Source organism: Caenorhabditis remanei, chromosome III (genome assembly GCF_010183535.1).
Source record: "Caenorhabditis remanei strain PX506 chromosome III, whole genome shotgun sequence".
In the NCBI taxonomy this organism is placed as follows: Eukaryota; Metazoa; Nematoda; class Chromadorea; order Rhabditida; family Rhabditidae; genus Caenorhabditis; species Caenorhabditis remanei.
In genome coordinates, this window is record NC_071330.1 from 9,771,038 (window position 1) to 9,787,669 (window position 16,632).

A 16,632-nucleotide genomic window follows, 5' to 3' on the forward strand; every position below is an offset into this window, starting at 1 on the left:
GTCATAATCATAGATGTTTCCTCCACTCCTTTACATACTTCTTTTCGCACTGAAACAGTATTGATGAGTTCTCTCTTTCCCTTTCTCTCCGAAAGCACATAGCGTAACCGATGATCCAGTTGTATGTTCTATTTACTTTTAATGTTTCACTAATGAAGTGCTCCCGTTTTCGTCACCGATCATTGCCGAACGGAATCATACGAAAGTGAACGAGAGAGTGACTCATGTGATTCTTTCCTCGCTTTTCTTATTACAGTGAATACTCTAAACTCAATAAATTTCAGATTCTCCATAGTCATTGGGGCTATGATTTTCTCGCCCGGCTGAAAAATAAAGAAGAAGAAGAAGAAGTTTATAATTATTTTCATTCAATGGGAATAACAGCATGTTGCTGCTGCAGCAGCAAAGATGCTGCAATTACAATTGGAATATGGTCACTTGTAAGTTCGAATATGGTCACCCAAATTCTGATTTGCTCTGCACAGCTTGCTGTTTTCGTGAACATAATTGAAGGAATTTTTATTCGTTCCTTCCAGATTGAGTAAAATATTAAAATGAACCTAGAAACGGTTTGATTTTGTTGCTTCAGCTAGTTTTAGATCTAAATGTTTATAGATATTGAATTTAGAGATTCTAGCTATCGAGAAAGATTATAGTTTGAAGAAAAGCACTTCCCTAGAAAAGGTTTAAAGAAGATGAGAAATGAAAAATTTATATTTCCAGTTAATATTGAGGCTGTCCTCGTTTTTAACATTGGATGTCTTGCGTGAAAGTTTGATCTACTAGATTAGTTATAGTTCAATCGATTATCTGAATATTCTAGGTGTATTCACTGGCGTCACTTCTCCTGTTCGGGTGGCAAACAGGCGTTCTCAATCATTGTCGTGCCGTCACAATGGCTCAATCCAATTTACAATGTGAATGGGATTGTCCATGTGTTGGTGCTTCAACTAAACGTACCGCTGCAATTATCGAAGGCAAGTTTCGTTGAAAAAGTAGAAACGAAAAGAAAAAAATAAAGTATTCGTCGCGCATTGCCTGTTTGCCACCCCATAGAGATCCCTAGTTTTCGTGTGTTTCTTTGAGTTTTATTTATTTCGAAACCTGCTTTCCAGGTATCATCGATAGCTCAATTAGGAATTATGGGGTGGCAAATGGCAGCAATCAAATACGAAAGAGATCGAGCAGCGAACACTTTGTTACCAAATTACAATACGTATGGAAGATTTGATATTCCTTCGTATTTCGAAAGTTATTGGCAGAGTCCAGAAGAGAGATATTACACAGGTTTGTGAAAATTACAGATGATAAAAACTCAAGATTTAATGATCCGAACAATCTAAACAAGTCGTTTACAGGGCTGTTCGTAATCCAAGTCCTCTGCTTGATCTCTGCATTTTTCCTTGTTTTCGCAGCAGCTGCCATGATATATGGAGTCCATACATGGTCAAAATACCTGGTCTGGCCATGGTTCCCATGTATGATCTCTTCGATTCTTGCCACGTTGGCATACTGTATCATGTGGTGGTGTGGAGATGTTAGAGATTATTGGTTAGCAATTACAATAATTGAGATAATTGTAGTCTTTATTAATGTAAGTTTCTCTTTTTGCTTGAAAGTTTCAAAAAAAAATCTCCAGATATACTGCGTGGTTGTTGTAATGATGTATTATCGACGAATCAATGCAACAACTGATGAATACGAAGGAAAAGATAGGAGAGGAGTACGGTATAAGATCAATCGAAATGGAAATAGTCGAAGAGATCTTCTTGATTCTTATGGTTAGTTTCAAACACACTCTAGATTCCTCTGCTCTTTGGAAATGCATTGAATATATATTTTACTCTAATTATTTTTCAGAACAAGGAGTTCATCGCAGTCCGCCAATGAAGTACAAACGTAGGTTACCGTCTCGATCGACTCTCAACTTTTGAGTTATTAATTTGCAGCTCTTGCCCAACCATATCCTGTCTATCCAAGTTATTCTCGTGCAGGAGTTCCACAAACTCCAATTCCGTTACATCCAACACAAATCAATACTCCATATCCAATTGATCCGTTGGAAGTTCAATTCCAAATGGAACCAATTGTGAAAAATATTCGAGAATTGGAGGAAGATCCAGTTGGTTCCTGGGTTCGAGATCAACAATCAATTGGTTTGTTTTTCTTTTTTCAGTTTTGATTCTTTGATTTCTTTTCTCCCTCTTCTAACTGCATGCTCTCTCAGTTTCGAACGGTTTCTCATTTTCAGCGTTGCTTTCAGACCGGGGTCATGAAGCAAGAAGTGAACCAATTACTGTGAGTAAACAAGTTCATCCAACAACTCTTCAGGTATGAACAAACTCGAAATGGATTCATAACGAAAGAAAATACTTTCAGCATTCTCGATCAGTTCCATCGCTGCACGGAGGAACTCTTGTCTCTCACAGAGATTGTGAGCATCGAGACGACAAACACAGGTATCATTCTTATCTCATCTATTTCTTATGTTCTCTATGCTTCAGATCATCTTCCCGACGTCGTAAATCTAGAAGCCGCCATGAATACGATGGATATTCATCTGAATCAGATCCATCTGATTTCACTCGACAACATCGTCACCGTTCGAGTAGCAAGAAAAGGCATCGCAGTCGTTCGAGATTCGATGAATCAGTGACAAATTATGATTCTGAATTAGAAAGAGAACGAGAGAGAAGAAGATCGAAGAGACACAGACATGGAGGAAGTCAGAGAAGTTCTTCGAGAAGACAGCGTGATGATCGAGGAGGTGGCAGAGAACGAGAGAAAGAGAGAGATCGTGATAGAGACAGGGAGAGGAGGGATCGTGATAAAGAGAGAGACGACAGAGAAAGAGATAATCGAGAAAATGAAAGAAGACGAAGAGATCATCGAGATGATCGAGAAAGTGAAGTTCCAAGAAGAAGAGAGGGCGATAGAAGAAGCCGTCATCCAGATTCTCTTGAGAATTCAGGAGGATCACAAGAAATGACATTTCCACTTTCCGGAGGGATCACAATCCCACAACATATTGTAATTCCACCATCTTCCGGAGAAAGAGGTCCAAATGGAGAACCAGTTCCACAAAAATATCAAATCAATTCGGAGATTACAATAAATTATGATCATAATGGACGTCCGGTTGTGAATCCACGAGAACCACAACCGACGATCGAAGAACCATTTAGAAGACGTCAACCTGTAAGTTTCGACACTTTTTATCCAGCTTATTCTGAAATATTTAGATAATTTGAATAAACTTCTTGGTCCAAATTTAAACTTCCAATAATTTGTGTAGCATTAGATAAATCTTCAAAAAACTTGATTATTCGTCCAATCAAATTGTCTACAGTAACCTCATTAATTCTTTTTTTCAGCTGCCAATCCAATCAACGTTCTAAACGAATCAAGATCTCTATAGATTCCGTCATCTTTTCCATTTAAACCTTTTTTTTTTAATCTAGAAATATTGAAATTAATTGTAAATACCTCATAATTATACAGCACGTTCAATAGGCCGGTTCTATTCATTCGCTTCCAAAGTACATCTTCTTTTAACTCAAGAATTCCAAGCTTTTCTCACGCAATTTTCAATTCATTTTTCATGACTTTCCCTCCTTTTCTCTATACATATGTGGTCTTATCTCACTTTAATAAATGATTTCATTCAACAACAGAAAAAGAAAACTCAAATTTATTATTCCAATTCGAGAATTACACTGGGAGGACAATCGAAATTCATATTCATAACTACCTCGGTTTGAACTATCTGAAAATTGAAAACATTTCAGAGGAACAAGTATTAAAATCCTCATACCCATCTATATGTCAACGCCTTCATCGCATTTTTGATCCGTCTACTTTCAAACTTCAAAAATGCAAATTCATGCTCATCCAGTTTTTTATATGGACCTTGAACCACTGAAAAATTGAATGAACCATTAGAATATCCCACATGAAAACCTACATCCTGGGCAGTTATAATGTCGTAGAATAGTCTCATTTTTCAAATGGGCATCTCTGAAAATCAGATTCAGATAATTACTGATATTTAAATTCCTGAATCTTACATATTATCCACAATAACATAACTATCATATTTCGAGAATGATACTTCACTCATATCGTTGAATTCCATCTGAATGAAGTAAATTTAAATTCTTATTTAAAGGATCACCCACTTCAACTTCATATTCTTTCGTTAGAAAAATCATACAGGAAACAGAAGCGAGCATGATTGCAAGTAGAAGAAGTGATGGAAATACGAATTGAATAACCAGTTCTAGAGGTGGTATTGATCGGAAACGATAACGAGTTGGGTCTGTTGAGTATGTGAACTCTCCGGTTTCAACTGAAAATATGAAAATGAGATAATTACAAATTTAATTTTTTTAAATGTCTCTTGTTCTTCACTAAGTATTATTCCTTGCTTGTCCCGGCGGGGACTGGGCCGAGCCCGGCAGCAGTGCAACCCCGGGACGACCCTTAGAAAGTCGGAGCAAGCCCTTTCCTAGTTTCCAAAAATCATATAACCTTTATTACACTCATTCGATTGTATACAGTAGGTTAATACGATAAGAGCAGATAATACACTTTGATCTTAGCTAATAAGCCGAAGAAGCGATAAGGACGAGAAAAGGTGTCGGGCTTAGGATAAACCTTTGTACGGACAAAAACCGGGATCACGACAAGCACTATTATAAGAAAAAAGCTGGCGAAGAGCATGTTTTTTTTAATTCTGATTTTCCGTGGCGGAGCAGAAACTCCGGTAAATTATCTAACGGGAAACCATAAAACTTACACTGAATGAGTTCATCTTCGAATGCACGCCTTCTGATAATATCCACGTCTCTTGGACATCCAGGCCTGATATGAGAAATCAAATTAGTTTTTCTCACTAATTCCTTTCTTTCCTTTTTCTTCTTTTTCGGTGTATTTATTGGTTTTTTAACTTCTTCCGCCACTTCATTCATTCCCATTACTCTACTATTCTTATCAGGTGCAACATCTGGAGTTGGTGTTATAGTTGGTTTTTTTCCATCTTCATTTGACCCATTTTTGGCAGTATCAATTGGAGTTGCAGAAGGTGTTTGATTCGTTTTTGTTGATGGTAATGCTGATTTTGCCTTCTTTTTCTGAGCATTCGGTGCTGGAGACCTTGCAGAATTCGCAGTTGGTGGCATCTCTTCGACTTCTTTTGATCCCTCTTTCGTTGCTTTTTCTTTCGTTCCTTTCCCATTGACATGTATAGATTTTGATTTTTTGAAGTTATTTTCGTCTACATTTCTCCTTGAAGAAGGTATTTTTTCAGCTGTTTTCAATTTTGATTTATTCTTTCTTCGAGAATCTTTTGAACTTTTTTCTTTATCACTTTCTTGTTGTGTCGGTTGCTCTTTTTCGTCCAATAGTTTCATTTTCTGAGAAAAATCTCACATTTTCAGTCAAAAATCCACCGAAACTAACATTTTCTTTACTCGACTTCTCTTCGGCACTCATTTTGTAAGAACTGAAAGTGATTTTCACTGTTTTTGTTCTTCTCTTTGTCTCGTGGCAACGTGTCCTTCTGTATTTTTCACTGTAGTTGTGTTCTTTTATGCTTTGTATGTATTCAACATAAACAAATGTTTCGAACTTTTATTAAGTTGTGCAGGTAGAAAGAAATCATATGAAGTATTATGTTTGAAGGTTTTGATTTGGCGAAACTAATCCTCAAAGCTAAATTTGATAGAAAAAGGAAAACGAATATTTTAACAATCACATCACCATGTGCTTTTAAAGCTATTACGATCTGAGAAGTGAGAGCTAAAACATTCGAAAATTCATGGGAAGGCGCACGATTGTGATTACTGCATTGTACAGTAACCCGAGACGTCAATGAAAAGTCTTAAGAAGAACTTGGTGATTTGTGAGCATTTTGTTTGGAGTAGAACAAAAACGAGAGGAAAAGTTTCGTGAATTTGAAAGAACTCGGTAGGTATTGGCACTGTACGGCCTGAAATGGCCTTCAAGAAAGAAATATATGTATATATAAAATATTTCAGAAAGAAAAAAAACAAGCACAATGTTGAAATGAAAGACACTTTTTGGGCATTCGGAGGGGTTGTGGGTCAAAATGAAACATGAAAATACAGTTGAAAAATAAGGAGGGTAAGGGATGGTTAGTGGAAGGTAGATAAATTAAATAAAAATCTGTTTTTCACCGCGATGTGTACGACCAAAAGAGGGAATTTGTTTGAAAGAACTGTGGCATTTTGTCAAACAATGAAAGATACAAGATGAGAAAAAGGGAAAAGAGCACTTTTGATGCAAAAGCGACCAGCACAATCACAAAATCTTCTAAACTATTTGGATCAAAAAGAAGAAGTTGATTTACAAAAATCACATAGAAAGCTCATAGGGTGGCGTGGAGGGACTCTTACATACATACACAAAAACGTATATGAACATGAAGAAGTTGAAAGTGGTTATAGGTGAGTAGAAAAGGCGAAAAAACAAACGAATATCAGGGATGGTAACTGAAATTGTGTCACCATGCTTGTGGTGAGGGAGGTAATTCTGATGCCTGTGCTACTGATGAGCTTGCGAAATTTTTGTAGGCTGCTGACTGTGGGTTTATGCATAAAGCAACACCATAGAGGGCTGGTCGATCCATCACGAATTGATACATTTTCTCACGTAGTTCAAACATTGATAGTCTTGACATATCTTTTTCCCATTTTGGATCGAACGGACTTTCGTGCTGAAATGCAAAAATTATTTGAAGTTTTTTGAGTCATTGACAAATATTTTATTATGAAGTTTTTCTAAAACTTTTCATCATATTTTAAAGTTTAAAAACTCACACAGGGATCCAGTTCATTCGAAAATATCCTCGATGGCATATTTGGTTTCGTATAACAGCATGTACACATACAAGAGTGGAATCGAAGACGTCCTTCTTCCAGATATGGATGTTGAAGTGCTTCTTGTACACTGATTCTCTTATCCGGATCGAATTGTAAAAGTTTCACCAACAAATCAACTGCATCATCTGTTGTTTGTGGTGATAACCGATATAATGATTGCACATTAGATGATCGTGGACCAGCACGAAGGACATGATTCTTTGCTCCCTCGCAGGCATATTTCATCGCATCTTGTGATGGTGTACCAAGAAGATCAATAATCATTTGCAACTGTTCAATTGGTCCAGCAGCTTGGAACAAGATTTTTCGTTGAAGAAGTTCGGCGAAGATACATCCGACAGACCAGATGTCAACTGCTCCCGTATACCTCCTGGCGCCCATCAAGAGTTCTGGTGCTCGGTAGTACTGGGTGACAACTTCATGGGTCATGTTGAGGCGGTCTCGTTGATCCCACGTTCGTGCAAGACCAAAGTCACAAATTTTCAGTATGCAATTGCTATTAACCAATAAGTTTCCAGGTTTGATATCTCGATGTAAGATGTTTGCAGTGTGCAAATATTTCAATCCTGAAATTAATTAAGTGTTCTCAGATTCATTCGTGTGTTTCTCTTACCTCTGAGAATCTGATATACAAATACTTTGACATGATCAATTGTCAGTGTCTGTGGGGAAACAATGATTTTGTGGAGGTCGCTCTGCATCAACTCGGTGAGAACATATCTGAAAATAAAATGTTGTTTGCTGATTTCTTCCTCACTGCACTACTCATATAATCTTCTGACTTTCAATTATTATTCAGACAGCCCCGGAACACATGTGCGCGTGTGAAGAATTTCTTTAAGGACCCATGGCAGTCACAACAAGAATCTAAGGTCAACCACACGTGACAAAAACAGCTCCCGATGTCCCGGTGGTGGTGTCTGTTCCCGTGTCTGCCAGTGTCTCAGTGTCTATGTCTCTCCTCAAACTGTCTGCGTCTCTCCAACCAGTATGTACGCATTCCCGCCCCGGGCGAGGGCACGTACCATTGGGTGACTGCCACCAACACTATTCCCGGCCGGTCACCCGCCACACGGTCCACTCTCCCGCCAAAAGGTCATTGTGCGAGATGGGAGGAACGAGTATACGAGTACGCTATATCGCACAGGAGGGCCTGCGCAAAACGTACCAGTACGTGATTGAGAAAAAATAGGGAGGAGACTCCAAGGATGATGATGATGATGAGGATGATGATGGGTGGTGGAACAAACGTTATCGCCTCCGGTCGCCCGCCCGAGTTGCCTTCGAGTAAGGCAGTGCCATGCCACCACATACAAACACATATGCGCACAAGACATACGCAGAAGACACCAATGGCACTTGGCAATACAAAAAATAGGCAAATAGGTTTGATGACTAATCAACCTTTGGGTGTATGGGGAGAGGTAAGGTGCCAGCTGGTACTAAAAGGTACAAGTGGTGCTCAACTCGTACCATCTTTGTATTGCAATAATATCAATTTAAGTATATCGATAAAAGTGTGTTAACAATAAGAATCAAGCATGAACATAGCGTTAAAAACTACAGTATGCTAAATTCGATACAGATGTAAATTTTTTGGTCCCCTGACTTTATTTTCTGTCTTTTAAAAGTTGCCAAAGATGAAACCTAAAATACTGTATTTGACCTTCTAAAATCATCCACAAGACCTAGTTTCCACCCCACAAAATCGAAAGTTTTCATTTATTACAAACCGTCGACGGCTGGTCTCGTCGTTCTCCACTATGTTAACTTTCTCCCCATTCACTTCCTTCCCTTTCATCCCAATTTCACTACTTTCCCTTTCGTATCCGGACGTTCCTAGTGGTCAACTACCCTCCTCCCCTCCTTCTCTTTGTCAGCTGTTGTATTACTTACAATTCTTGAAAAAAGCTGGGATTGGCTGGTTGCAAAATATCCAGCAGAGATAGCACATTGTCATGTCGAAATGAGGAGAGCATCTTGATTTCTCGAAACACTCGTTTACATGAAGCCAGATTTTGAAATACATTTGGCATCTTTTTCAGTGCTACTCGCTTTCCACTCCGCGGATCTGTTACTGACCTGAAAATATAACAAAACGTTTATTTGAAAATTCACTTTATTCAAACATACCATACTACTCCAAATGCTCCATAGCCAATGGGCCTGTCCGGTTGTGAATCTTGAACTGGAGGAGGATAGAAGGGCTGAGCAGCGGCCAGAATCGCATTTGAAGAAACATGTGCCACCTGGAACTAGAAGAGAATGATTAATAAATTTCTACTTTGCGTTTTTTTGTAGAAAAATGAGCCTACCCAAACTAATTTCCGCAAATACTCAATAAAAGATTCAATAATAGCAATCAAAATCATAACAGTACGTTTTTTTTTACAATCAGCAGTTTGAGTCTCAAGTGCTATGTCTGAATTTAATGCAAGTACATCATGTAGATCACATAGACGCAGACGGAGCACGTGGTTCAAATTGTCACGTGGTAGATGAAGGAGGTGTAGAAACGTGTTTGAATAGTGAGAAGATAGAAATATAAATACACGTAGTATCGTTCGATGGAATGAAACAAAGAGAAGAATGAAGCAAATCAGATAGCCATTGGAAGCTATCGACGATTGCCAGACCGAAAAGATGGAGAAGGCGTCGAAAAAGCCAAAATCGAATAGTTGTGTCGTTTCGCTCCGCAAAAATGTTCCCCCTTCGTGGTTCGACAGTGGTGGCGCCACCAGCAGAGTTTCATTGAAAGCGAAGATTGTGGACAGTGAGAGGAACTAGAGAAGAAAGCAAAACACACTAGCAGAAAAGAAGAGAGAAAACCGATCATCTGATCTTATCATTATGATCCTAATGACGGAATGATGCTGCTCCCGCATGTTTACTGTCTCTAATTCCGAAAAATATATATGAACCTAACGGGAGCAGAGAGCACAAAGTCTCAGCGATGAACAGTTGTGTTTTAGAAGACTGCTGATAAACTGCATCAGACCTTCGGGTGAAAATTAGTCAACTGATTATTGAGAGGTCAGTTGATGTGATCAGCCCTTAGCTAACTAACTAAATTCAAGAGTTCTAAGAGTTCTTAGAGCTTTAGAAGTTTCAAAAACAAAAACATGTTTTGAGAATTCAAGGACTCATCGTTCTTAGAACTCGAAGTTCAGATGATGTTCTTGAATCCTAAATGTTTTTATTTTCTTACTATCCGGATTTAAGGTTCAGAAATAAAGAAAGCAGAAAAAAACACAATTAACGTAAATACCTCCCTCGCTCGTTTTCTGTCGTGTGCGCACACACGTGCGTCATTTTCTTCTTTCTTCTGAGAACCGAACATCATCAGCTGAGAGAATGTCTATGTGTCATGGATTTTCAGAAAATGAGAGGAGGAATTCCAGACGCCCATAAACTTCCGTTTTTCCTCTTATGGGTGACTCGTTGAATCGGTTGGCATTCCATGTAAACAATTGCGAGCGCCAAAATTACCAGTCACCAGTTTAAGTGATCTGTTTTGTTTTTTTTTCAGACTTTTCTTTTGGAAAATTTTCTGAAGCTTCGTAGGAAAAAGTAAAAGGACATTAAGTTCAATCGTCACATCAATAAGACTGTGCAAACTAGAGAGGATAGAGAAACCGAGCGAAAAGTGCAACACGCGCATAAAAAAAGGACATCAAGACTTTGGAGTGGCAGCAGCGATGATGACTGGTGCGCCCGGGCACGGAGGCAAAATACGTGTCATATTCAGAGTACCAGTAAGATCAGACCAAAATTCAAGTTTCAGATAGATTAATAGAGGTCATAATAGCTAAACTATGCTCAAACTTATAAACGTTGCTGGTTGTAACCCAATTTTCAATATGAAACTTAAAAATACCTGTGGTTGGGTGGGAATTTGAGGTACTTGTTGCTGTTTTTGCTGATTTTTTTCGTAGCACGTCGTCGAACCGACGGCGGCCGGGTGTGTATGTGATACGAGAGCCATGTCACCTGAAAAAATAAAGCAATGAATGATACAAAATTAATAACAAATTTAATACATTACTACAAAAACTATCAATCATTTTTTTAAATCTTGAAATTATTTACCATATATGAGATCTCTCATTTTTTGACAGTAGTCTTCGTTTGAGTTTTCAATCTTGTGGTTTCTTGAAAAAGTTGAAATAAATACAGTAAAGGAAATAGATTAACGATGAAAAGTAGTGATGAAGATCGTGAATCGAGATTTCAAATATAAATTAGCGTTTTCAACACAAACTGGGCGTCTTTTACTCAGTGTGACAAAATGTGGGTGTGATGGTGCGGGCCAAGGAAGGGGGAAAGGCGGGCCGTTGTGGGGCTAACCTTGAATGCCAGGCAGTTCCTCGCTGTCTCACACCACTACCCAACACCGAAGAGATTCAGACACAATGAGAGAGCCTCGTGAGAGATACTACAAAAGAGGCAAGAGACGCAGCGAGTAGGAATAGAGACTACTACTGGTCTTCTTATGCCCCGGTGGGAGAAAAGAGTGAACCTTTGGGGGGGGGGGGGGGGGGGATGAGACCGAGAAAAAAGAAAAAGGGAAGGAGGAAATAGGAAAAAGGAGGAGGGGAAAGAAGACCACGCCTATATATTCTAATGCCCTTGTGTAGAAAGAGAAATACTACTGCACTTTTTGTATGTGCAACGACGTTGGAAAAGCTGAAGCCGTCCCCACAAAGTACAAGTTCAGAGCGTCTCTTCTGATTCACACGAAGCTATTCAATTCAAGGGCGATGCCCTGAAAGTAGAAATAAGGGACAACACCTGCACACATACCCACTGGACTCGGAAAAAAGAAGATCAAAACTCTGTTTCTTTAGAGGCGGAATGTTGAACCAATTCACTGAATTCATTGACGTCTAATGTTGTATGACGAGTATGTGTGTGTGTGTGTCAAAATTATGACGCTTGCCACTTCTTTCCGGTTTTCAAAGAGCGTCTAAAACAGAAGCAATTGATCTAAAAACTAATATATGACGAACCAATCTAGATGTCGAAAAAGAGAAAGAGAGTAACAAGTTGGTGACGTAAATAGATTGAGTCGGCAAACACATTCACAATCAATCTAACGAATGATTAGAGATGTAAAAGGTGCATACAGGAAAGAATCGACTATCGAAAGTGAAGATTTTAAAAACTTTGAGGAAGAAGACATTTTGCGTTCTCATATATGAAATCTTCAAAAATTTTATAATAAAGCGTGATGATGCCGTCAAGGATACAATTTTCACAGAAATAAGTAAACCCATTTCGCAATAATCTTCAGGATTCCGGAAATCTAGTATCTCTGTTCACTCTTACTTTCATTTTTCAAGAAATAGCAATGAGTCATAATGCACGAAATACGTGCTCTTTTCAGACAGATTCTGAGAATTTCAGAAAACGACGTGGTCGGCTCCTACGAGAAAAAGTGAATGACAACAACAAAAACAGGCAAAGAACGTCGAAAACAATCTAAGTGCTAACTGAGAAGAGAGAAATGGCTCGAATAGTAGTTTTTAAGGTCTTTTCGTTCTGTCGAAAGAGGGAGAACATAGCGAGAAAGTGCAACGCAGAGTGAGTTCAAACGCACTTTTGAAGATCACACTGATCAAATTTGTGTACAAGAACTACGTTAATGCATTTTTTGGTTTATAGTATGTTTCGAATAATTTTGAAAATACTTACCAACTAATTGTTGATGATGATGGAGTGCCTGTTGCTGCTGTTGTTGTTGCACTAAATTTTGAAGATGTTGTTGTAGAACGAAGTGAGGAGGTTGTTGAATCACTGAAACTTTAAAAAATTTAATCAAAGTTTATCTTTTTCAATTTGTACCGTCGGATCGTGGTAACACAATTTGGTGATGTCCTAATTGAGGCAAATGATGATGATGATGGTGAGCTGCGACTATCTGCTGCTGTACGGATGGATGAAGTTGATGATGGTGATGGTGAGCGGCGACTGCTGCAGCTGCCAATGGATGCTCTGGTATTATAGGTATAGCTGGAAAAATCAATTGAAATTTGCATAATGGGCCTATTCTTGGCAAATAAAAAACGTTTTTTGCTGTTTTTTTTCGATTCACGGAACCAAAAAAATCAGCGAAAAACTCTTAGTTTTTCGCTGAAAATATTCAGAAGTTTTTGGAAGCCTTTCAAAAAAAATTCCAGATCCTAGGTGTTTCATTTTCGAATCTCTTTCAAATAATTTTTCGAGTTTTTTTTCAAGAAAAACTAATGAAGACTAACCTTGACTTAGAATTTGCTGCTGTCTGGAGATGAGGGCTGCGTGAGCTGCTGCAAGATCGTAAAGCTCAGTAGACGATGAACTACAGCCGGATGAACTGCTTGAGCCTGCAAAAAAGATAATTTGTGAAGAAAAAAGAAACGCGGAAGATCTTTGAATGGACATTCGGAAAAAAAGAACATAAAAAAGAGAAGAAGCTGGAGTTATTCATTCATGACGACGGCACACACTTCTTCTTTTTCTTCCTCTATAATTCAGAAAAAGGAAGAAAAAAAGAAAGAGGAAGAGGAAACTAAATAAGGACGACGAGAGTCGCTGACTCAAAAGCTACCACCCTCGCTTCAAATGAGTCATTTACTTTATTTTCAGAAGGTTAGAGTTCATTCTGCGATGATTTTGAAAAATAAATGGAAAATATTATACTGAGAGAACATGAACAATCATGAATGAATTGGAGGAAAGATGGAATGTGTCCTCCGTGTCTTTCTGCGAGACGAGAACGATGAAGAAAGTGAATCGAAGATAGTACGCATCTTTTCTTCTAACCATCCGATCCATCCGCGCACCACCAACCAACACCGTTTTCGTCTTCGTTTACTGCTACTCGCTGCGTCTATTTCGCGTACCATCTCGGATCTACGCGCACGCACCGCCTGGTCGACCGACTGTCTGTGTGCTAACACTGAGAGACCTCCTTGTCCCTCAATACCTGCTGCCTCCACGGCCGTACCATGTACATTGGGTAACCCCCGCAACATTGACCCGACAATGCCCTGTCGAGATTTCGAAATATTTCAAGGATAATGGTACATGGTACAGTGCTGTGAACGGTCTAGGAAGAGAACTTTCGAAATCGAGTATGTTCAAGAGTACACATAATAAGAAGTCAGAACTCAGAAAAAAGCGTGACAAAAAAGAGTGCAGAAAATATTTTTTTCAGTTAGGGTATGCAGAACTTTTGAGTATCAGTAATATATTCTTAGTGTTTTTCGTACTTTCAGTTTTTTATTCAAGTGCATAAAAAACATCTCTGACCGTAAGTAGGACATAGAGAAAAATAGATTTCAGAAGTACATGATTATTCTTCCCGACAATTCTTAATATTTGATTATTTTCAGAAAACTTTTTTCACGTGGCACATAAAAAGTTTTCAAAAAAAATGCGGTTACGAAGACTTGAACAACAAGAACCGGATCTAGATTAAGATATAGCTTCTGCTTCAGCCTCTGATTCCACATATTCAGGTGCCGCGCCCGAATGAGATGCCAATTGAATTGGAAACAGAAAAGCTGATTGAAAATAAATAGAAACAAATGGGGGTACTGTACTCTGAGACTTACAAGAAAGCTACAGCTGATCGTCAGCCAACAAAAGAGAGCCCGAGACGATAAAAGAATTAGAGAGCGCGTGAACTTGAGAGAACTTAGAGAAACAAGAGAACGGCCACCCAGTAGACAGACGAACCACGAATTCGAATAGTATGCAGTCAGCAGTGGTCACTCTTCTTGGAGGATACATCAACTAGACAAGAGACGAAGAGAGCACGACGAGAAGAGAGTGGTCAAGATACAGAAGACACGGAAGACGCAGAGACAAGTACTCCATCCTCACACATCTGACTGACCACTCACATGGGAGGAAAACGGACGGGAATTGAGGAGAAGAAAGCCGAGAAGAAGCAGAAAAGATGAACTAGGGTCTCCCGAATTGCTGGCTGCCCCTTTCTTCAACACATAAACTACTACTATTACTACGATTTCACATTTCAAATTTGCATTTCGAACGAGAGTTTGACTAATTTTAAGTGCGTTCCCGATTTCATTGTGAAGAACGAGAAGAGTTTTGAAAATCATACTTTCTAGAAATTTAAAGACAAGCAATGATTGAAATTTCCAAGACAAGGAAAAACTTTTGAATATGTGAGCATTTGAATAAGCCAACTAAAGCCTTGTGAATATTTTGATTTTGCTGATTTCTGAAGTTCCAGCGTAATATCCCAGACAAGGAAGGACGGCTATATGTGGTATTTTTGTTGTTGTTGTTATTGAACACACGAGAAAAAAAAACGAAAGCTAGCAAAAAAGAACACGGACTGCTTTTTTCCGACGACTACTATACAAGAAGTGGAAAAGAAAAAGAAAAAGACTAAGAAACAAACAAAAACTGACAGGACATTCAAATCAGTGAAATCAGTCGCCTGGAAGTGATGAAAAAGTATGATTTACAAAAAAAACGTACACTATACATCTCAGACTGAAGATTACCTCGATATCACGGGAAAATCATCGAGAGTAGTCTTGAAAGCATTTTTTTTCAGAACAAAATTTGAATATTTTCATAAAAAGCAAACGCGCTCTGAAGAGAATTGAGCGGGTATTCGAAAATAACCACTTGCGATCCTGTCTTGGTTACGGTATTTTCCGAAAGAACAATATTGTTACTGTGAAAAAAATAAAGTTTCGACAAGGATTTTCAAAAAAAATTTTGGCGGGAAAAACACTTTAGTGCATTTGTGAACTAAAGTGTTTTTCCCGCCAAAATTTTTTTTGAAAATCCTTGTCGAAACTTTATTTTTTTCACAGTATTGTTAACAATCAAAATAAACTATTCAGAATGGACACGAGATTTCAATCGATATCAAAGTTAACTTAATATATATGATCACGAAATCAGTGAATACACGGAAATACGAGCATACGCCTATGCAACGCATAGTTAAAAAGAACCAAGGTCGTCTCTCAAAAAATGACACTTCGAATTAGATTCAAAACAAGCGATGATCACAACTATTCCAATCCAACACAACAAGTGTTGCGACAAATGAGGAGACACTGATAAACTACTGATAAGTCGGTAGGGAGGTCGATGAAAAGAAAAGAGGCCCTGAGCGCACCGCGCAAAAGTCTTCAAGACCCCAAAAAAACGACGTTGGACAACAAAAGCAGCCGATTTGTGGTGGAGAGAGGAAGAACTCTAAAAATAGCTCAGATAGGTTCTAAACATAGCAACAAAACGCAACGATTCGGGAAATCTTTTTCCGGTACAGAGCACGGTACGCGGCGCATGCGCACGGAAACAGGGCTATCTAGCGGCCTGGGGGACGAATGTTTGTTGTTTCTACCATTCCCGTTCTCTCTTTTTCGCAGCAGTTCAGATTCTATTTTTATCTGCGCAGGGTTCGCTCCGTGACTCGACCGTTTCTATTCGTGTCCTCTTCTCCTCCCCTCCGGAAAATAGAGAATTAGAAAATAGAACGATGCGGATAGAGGAGAAGATTCTATTGAAGAAAAGGGAGCAAACTTTGACGTTGAACATGCAGGTGCATGATTTTTGTCTCTGTTTGTGCAATATTTCTACCAAATTCCATTGAAAAAGAATGAAAGAAAAAGAACGAATCGTATTCGGAAAAGGAGAAGATTTAAGAATTACGGACAGTTCTCAGCTCAGAAAATCAAATTCATTCCGTATTCATATT

At 38.6% G+C, this 16,632-nt stretch overlaps 2 protein-coding genes across 2 annotated transcripts; one reads left to right on the plus strand and one right to left on the minus strand.

Annotated features, from left to right (window-relative positions):
* Positions 1-371: 371 nt before the first annotated feature.
* Positions 372-3,398, plus strand: GCK72_010368 (uncharacterized protein; the record flags this gene model as incomplete). The annotated part of the gene is made up of 11 exons (XM_053727826.1): positions 372-440; positions 824-937; positions 1,116-1,287; positions 1,359-1,594; positions 1,640-1,781; positions 1,861-1,899; positions 1,950-2,156; positions 2,264-2,331; positions 2,380-2,459; positions 2,505-3,198; positions 3,375-3,398. 11 exons carry the CDS (start codon positions 372-374, stop codon positions 3,396-3,398), a joined length of 1,845 nt encoding a protein of 614 aa, XP_053587403.1.
* A 296-nt stretch (positions 3,399-3,694) lies between these two features.
* GCK72_010369 (uncharacterized protein) lies at positions 3,695-5,180 on the minus strand (the record flags this gene model as incomplete). The annotated part of the gene is made up of 6 exons (XM_003111001.2): positions 3,695-3,766; positions 3,815-3,918; positions 3,965-4,017; positions 4,068-4,135; positions 4,179-4,348; positions 4,799-5,180. The coding sequence occupies 6 exons, from the start codon at positions 5,178-5,180 to the stop codon at positions 3,695-3,697; spliced, it is 849 nt and encodes a 282-aa protein (XP_003111049.2).
* Positions 5,181-16,632: the final 11,452 nt, after the last annotated feature.